The sequence below is a fragment of the Glycine max genome, chromosome 3 (assembly GCF_000004515.6).
Source record: "Glycine max cultivar Williams 82 chromosome 3, Glycine_max_v4.0, whole genome shotgun sequence".
In the NCBI taxonomy this organism is placed as follows: domain Eukaryota; kingdom Viridiplantae; phylum Streptophyta; class Magnoliopsida; order Fabales; family Fabaceae; genus Glycine; species Glycine max.
The window spans coordinates 36,958,037-36,964,256 of record NC_016090.4 but is presented as its reverse complement, the minus strand read 5'-3'; the positions used below and the strand labels follow the sequence as shown (position 1 = coordinate 36,964,256).

General features: G+C 32.7%; 1 protein-coding gene across 3 annotated transcripts; it reads right to left on the bottom strand.

The window, feature by feature from the left end:
* Positions 1–2,261: 2,261 nt before the first annotated feature.
* LOC100814652 (transcription factor bHLH130) lies at positions 2,262–5,982 on the bottom strand. Of its 3 annotated transcripts, none has more exons than XM_006576782.4 (7): positions 5,017–5,953; positions 4,125–4,444; positions 3,873–4,043; positions 3,546–3,611; positions 3,391–3,459; positions 3,203–3,289; positions 2,262–2,761 (listed from the first exon to the last, which is right to left on the bottom strand). In XM_006576782.4, exons 1-6 carry the CDS (start codon positions 5,480–5,482, stop codon positions 3,218–3,220), a joined length of 1,164 nt encoding a protein of 387 aa, XP_006576845.1. In that variant the 5' UTR covers positions 5,483–5,953; the 3' UTR covers positions 2,262–2,761; positions 3,203–3,217. The 3 variants fall into 3 exon arrangements, with proteins under 3 accessions (XP_006576845.1, XP_006576846.1, XP_003521194.1); XM_006576783.4 differs by having other exon boundaries at positions 2,262–2,752; XM_003521146.5 differs by having other exon boundaries at positions 2,337–3,289; positions 5,017–5,982.
* Positions 5,983–6,220: the final 238 nt, after the last annotated feature.

The following is a 6,220-nucleotide window of genomic DNA, read 5'->3' as shown; positions in this document are numbered from 1 at the left end:
TTCCACCATTTTTTCAAACAAAACAACATGTAATAAATCATAGACATAGACACAACTCATATTTGATCAACATCTTCTTTATTTTATTTATTTTCATTTCCTTTCTTATCAGGCTTTTGAAAAAGAATTAACTAAATAGAAATGATACATGCAAAGTGAAGAGTATCATTTTTTTTTCCAAATATTAGTAATAGAAAAAATTGAGAGAATCTTTTCCCATTTGACCGACATATAATATCAACTTACTCCTATTATAGCTTTAATTAGAAAGTTTAATGGACCAACATCATTGACATAATTAAATAGTAGCTAGTAAAATATTGACATAATTTGTCTGTATTTTATTTCTTTTTACATCTTAAAACGATGAACATTTGTCATAAACATTTGTCCAGGCTTTACCAACAAAAAATTATATCATCTATACATTACGTTCATCATCATAGCATTATAAATTTAAAAAAAAAACTATAATAAAGGATCACTTCATGCTTATGAAATCAAATACAATTAAAAAAAAAACCTATATTTTCGTAGGTGCACTAAGATCAACAAAACACTAGAAATACATATCAATACCGGCCAGAATAATGAAACTTTCTTGAATATAAAGGATTAAAATAAAGTTTTTATTTTTGTCATACTAAAATAAAATTTTAAAAAATATAAAGGATAAAAATAAAATATTTAAAACTTGAAATAAAAATTTTGAAAATATAAAAGATTAAGATGAAATTTTTAAAATTTAATATACAAAATAAAATAATATTAAAATATAATAGATTAAAAATGATATTTAACTTTCTTTTTTATATATAGATCAAATGATATTCTAAAACTTTCAACAAAAAATTTCATCTATAAATCGAATGCAATGTCCTATTGAGACATACTAGTACTAGTTCATAAAAACATACTCCTCTATAGTTGATAAAATTTCCCACAAATTTAATTCATGGTACAAACTAACATCCTTATCCACAAATTTAGTGATAATTGCTATGGATACGTAATTTGTGTAAGTAAATTACACAACAATTATTTGATTTTCTTTTTCTTATTGTTTCTTTTTGTGTTAAATATTAAGAATTTAATATCTTCTAAGTTTTTATCGAATAGGTGCTAAAACTAGTAAATTTATAATATTTTTGGTGATATATTTTTTGTAGAGACACAAGAAAAGACATGAAAGAGAGTTGAACAACTGAAGGGTCACGCTCAGCACGCCACCCTCGCTCAGCGCATGAAAACCACTCAGTGCAACAACTTCGCTTAGCGTCATAAGTCACATGGAAAGTCAATTGCCAAGTGCATACGCACTCAGCGCATGGTCACTTATCCAACTGGACCCTTTTGCGTCGCGCTCAACATACAATCAATGTTGAAAAACATGACTATGTTGCGTTTAAGAGGGGAAAAAGGAAGGAATTGAAGGGATTCATTCCATTGAGCATGAAAAGCTAGGGCATGTCCATTGGAGAGAGACCCACTCATTGGATTTTTTCATTTCCTTTTCTCTCCATTTTCTTTCATTCTCTTCCATTTCCTTCACCCCTTTCTTGTATTTGTAAGTCTCTCATGACAATGAGAGGCTAAACCACCCATTATTGGAAGCTTAACAACCAAACACTCCTGATGTAATGATTCTAACTATCTACTTAATGCTATTCTAGTATTATTGTTTTTTCTGTACTTATTATCATGTTTGTGGTTTGATCATCCATGCTCATTAAATGTTATAGAATTTAGGCATTGAAAAATGTTTATCTCTTAAGAACTAAAAAAAATCTAAGTAATTTATCTCTAGGGATAAAATGATGTTATTTAACCTATTTTATGCATCCATGTTCGTAATGTAATTTGTCTAATTAACCTCTTAAGGAATTAGGAGAGAAATTAGGTAGGTTAGGCTCTTTCATGCGAGGAATAATGGTTAGAGCATGCAAGTGGATGTAGGTAATAAATGAAATAATATTGAATAGAGAAAAATCAATAAGGTTGCATCTAGAGTAGTTCTAATAAGCTGGGTCTCCAACATGTTCGTAATTATACATCAACCATCATTTTATTGTTCTGAGTGTTTGTTTTCTCGTCCTTACACATGCTAATTCTATAGTTTAATTTTATGTCAAATTTACAATTAAACGTCACATGTTGCAAATATTCTATTGAATTCATTAATTGCTTATAATCGGATATATATAAACCCTGAATATTGTCAAAATCCTTGTGGACTCGATACTCGTCTTACCATTTTAAAATGCTACTTAGACGAATTGATACATTTGTCAACAAATTAACATTTAACTGGATAATCTACTATGAACACGACCGGATTGAAGCGAATTACACTTGGTATTGAACGGTTTTGTTTGGGATTATTATATAAGGGCCCTCCAATCGACATGACTTTGTTGCAATACAAGCAAGTTGGCCAGATGAGACTAACATTTGCTCCCCACATCATTCATGTAATAGACCCTAAATGTCAAAATTCAAATGATATTTTTTGTTCATAAAATGAAACCCTTTAAAACGACTTCTGTTTTTCGTCTTTATCTTTCAAGTTGAATTGAAGCCCGTGTTGATTACTTGATTTCAACCTATTTGCTATTTTGAGTGTAACAATCAATCTTTTACGTCAAATTCTTTAACCATTCCCGGAATCTCTGTTTAAGTATCCATCCAAGCGTGGAGTACCTCATGGCTTATTCGGTCATACCTGCATCACTTTTTAATTTCTTCAAACAACCTGGCAGCCCTAACAATAAAATGAGAAAATCAAAGTATCTCTGCAATATTGAATTGCTCTCCATAAAAAAGAATAGTCAATGTTCATTTTCATTTATATCTAAGATAATATGTATTAAGACAAGCTTACTCGAGTCATTTCATTTATAATGCATCAATTCAATAACAAACGACACATAGTACTAATCCAAATTCTGCCAAGTCTTTGATAACTATAGGGGGAAAAAGAATAACGCTAAAATTAATTCCTTAGAATTTTTGTATACAGAATTATGATTTATTGTCTGTGTGGCTGGAACCCCCGTTAACTCAAAATACACAATGTAGCAATGAAGAGTTAAAAGCTGGCTTTCTGCATCTTATATTAGCTTTCTTGATCTATTTGATTTTTCAGCACGTCAAAATATAAAACCCGGGTCCTATTCAAGTTTTGCATAGTTCCTTTTATTACCTGTACAAAAGAAACTCAAGCAACTCGATCTGCTTCTGACTTCTGCATGTTTATACATTTGCATTTAGCCCGTTTATCGCTCAGAGTCTGCATAAACCATAAAGGTATTAAAAAAAACGTCAGTGCATACATGAAAAAGTCATTAACTGCATGGCATGGTTATCAAACTTCCTTCTGCCATTGAGTACCTTGAATTGTTTCTGAAGATCTTTTATGTAGTCTAAAGCCAAGTCCAACATCTCTGCTGTGCTAGTTTGCTGCCAATAACTCAAGAATGTTAACATTACAAACACAAAATACACTATTAATCATAGGACAAATAAAATTGTGTGATGGATCTTACCTTGTCCATGGTTGGAACAAGCTCTTGCAATTTTCTTATTCGTTCACTGATCCTTGTTCTTCTCACCTGAAAATAATAATCTCTTACTGTTGTAGTACAAGTATAAGGTGAAATTCACATCGTTGAAGAATAGAAATATTGAACATCATAAGTGAAAGAAAGACCCATAAACGTGAGTCGTATTTAATCCCCTCGGCTTCATTGTATCAAATGTTTTTTAAAAATAAGTTTTGGCAAATATAGATTATATATATTTTACAAGGAAACAGAATCTGAGATTGGAAAATATAGATTATATATATTTTACAAGGAAACCTGAGTCCTTACCCTTTCGGCAATGCTTCGAGGATGAGTAGCAAAGCCTCTCTTTGCTCTGATTTTACAAGGAACAGAATCTGAGAACTGAAGCAAATTATCCATAGCAAACATCTCCGACGACGTTCTTGGCAAACTCAAATGATGCGAAAGCCTTTGAACTTGATTTCCTGGCTCTCCATTCTGAGTACGCCAGCAAATTTGCATAAAGAACACTAATTGAAACTAGAAATACACAATACGAAAATTAAAATTTCTACATACCTGAGAATCAAAAAGTAACTCATCATTACTACTTCGCTGTCTTTTGGGGTGTGAGGGCTCATTCCAAGAAGCATAAGGGAATCCAGGACCATAATATCGAGCATCACCATTGCAACTTCCCTGTCTCCCATCCTCAGGTCTAGTTACCCTAATACCCTCCGTGCCCATTTTGGAGGTTGGTGATAGCATTCCCAAGGAAGAAGAAGGACTTATTGATGAGAAGCTAATGTGATTCTTCATTCTGTTCATAGATAGACTAAGTTCACCATCATTGCCATTGACCCCACTATAGTTTCCAACACCTTTCATAGCATCATACCCTGTAATTTACAAACATAAATTACTTCTCAATAACAGCCGAAAAGAAAGATATAAGATAGATTGAATGATTAAGGAAAAAAAGAAAAAAGGTCGCAAGTTCGAGTTGTTTCCTAAAAAAACTATAACCGAGAATGAAGACTTTCTTCTTTACAACACAATATATGTCAACGTGTATGTCAAAAGCATATAGATTCTCAAACTCAAGTTACTGCAAAAGTATGAAAAAACATAAGCTTAAATTCCCAATATTGTGTTCCGTACAAGCACCACAGCTTTTTGTTTAACATCAAGCATTTATTTAACTCTTCAAAAATCGAATCTTGGTCTGCGAATCATAAATAATTTTATATCTAACCACTTCAATATATCATTGCTGTCTAATTTCAAAAGTCAATTGAATTCAGTCTAGCTACAAACCATCTTCCACAAATTTTATTTCATCCAGCATAAAATATTTTCCATGTGGTGCTTAAAAAACGTATGGACATCGAAGAAAACATAAAAATGACCTAAAAAGTGGAGAAAAAGAAACGATTCAACAAAAAAACTGAATACAAAACAAGTAGGGTACCGTTCTGAAAGGAGATGTTGTTAGAGAAATGGCCAGCAGGGAAGCTACTTTGCCTGAGAGAATTGGAATCAAAGCTTTTCGCACTTTGATCGATTCCCATAGAACCCAACATCATAGCTGAAGTTACAGTACTCCGAGAGGGTAACATAGAAGCGCTATACCCCTGTTGGGAATTCATGCGACTCAGAGGTGATGATGCTGATGACTCCTTCGCAGGTTTACTATTATTAGAAACCTTATTATCCACGAATTCTCGTAAGGTAGGCGACGACGTCGTATCGTGGGTGTCCCCGGAATTCAAGAATCTCAAAAATGGTTCAGAGCCCTCCCATGCGTTCCCATTAGTATTGGCAGCAACTTCGCCTTGTTGTTTGAAATTCGCGGTAGGGGCAGAGCGAAATCGAAGTAACCCAGAATTGGGTTGTTGGTGTTGCTGCTGAACATGGTAACGCGAATTCGAATCCATAATAACTTAGTGTTTGCTAAACGAAAGGGAACAAAGTCAAGGTTATATAAGAGGCCAGAGAAAAGGAGAGATGTGACGGGTTTAAATTTCTTACAAACAAAAATTAGTAAAATTAACATTTATCGATAAAAAAAACATTAAAAGGCTATAGAATCATAATGGGAAGTGAAAAAATGGTGTGTGGGCGTGTGTATGAGAAGCAACCCAATTGGGAAGGAAAAGGCAACCTTGGTTGCACAAAATTCAAGGAGGGATTATAAAGGGAAAGGTTGAGGGGTCGGTGTTGTGCAGAAGCGGAACAGATAAACACCCACAAGCAGATATGTATCGTATACAAAAAGATGAGTTAGTGCACTTTCAGAAAATTTATTATTTTTGCTTTTTGACAGAAAAGAGCAAGATCTCGTGAGTGTAGAGAGCTGCACGAGGAAGAGAGAGAAAGAGAAGAAACTCAACTGAGGCCAGGCAACTAATATTTAAGAGAAATTATATACTTTTTTCAGACACCAGACACAAAATACCACCAAATAACTTAATTAACTGATATAGGATCATTTTAAATTTGAAGTTAAATAATTGAAGAAATAATTTTATCACTTATAATACTATTTGTTCAAACATAATTATTTTTAATGAAATTTGATTGAGAAAATATAAAGGAGAGAAAATAAAATAGAAAGAGAAGTTGTAGAACCGAGATAGAAAACAAAAATGTTTTAAAAATGCCATATGAATGAG

Bases quoted from the DNA above. Each gene is read 5' to 3' on its own strand.
- LOC100814652 (XM_003521146.5), bottom strand. From the start codon at position 5,482: ATGGATTCGAATTCGCGTTACCATGTTCAGCAGCAACACCAACAACCC. The intron at 4,044-4,124 runs GTATGTAGAAAT...TGGCGTACTCAG, and splicing joins AGTTACTTTTTGATTCTCAG to AATGGAGAGCCAGGAAATCA. The intron at 3,290-3,390 runs GTACTCAATGGC...TGGTTTATGCAG, and splicing joins ATCTTCAGAAACAATTCAAG to ACTCTGAGCGATAAACGGGC.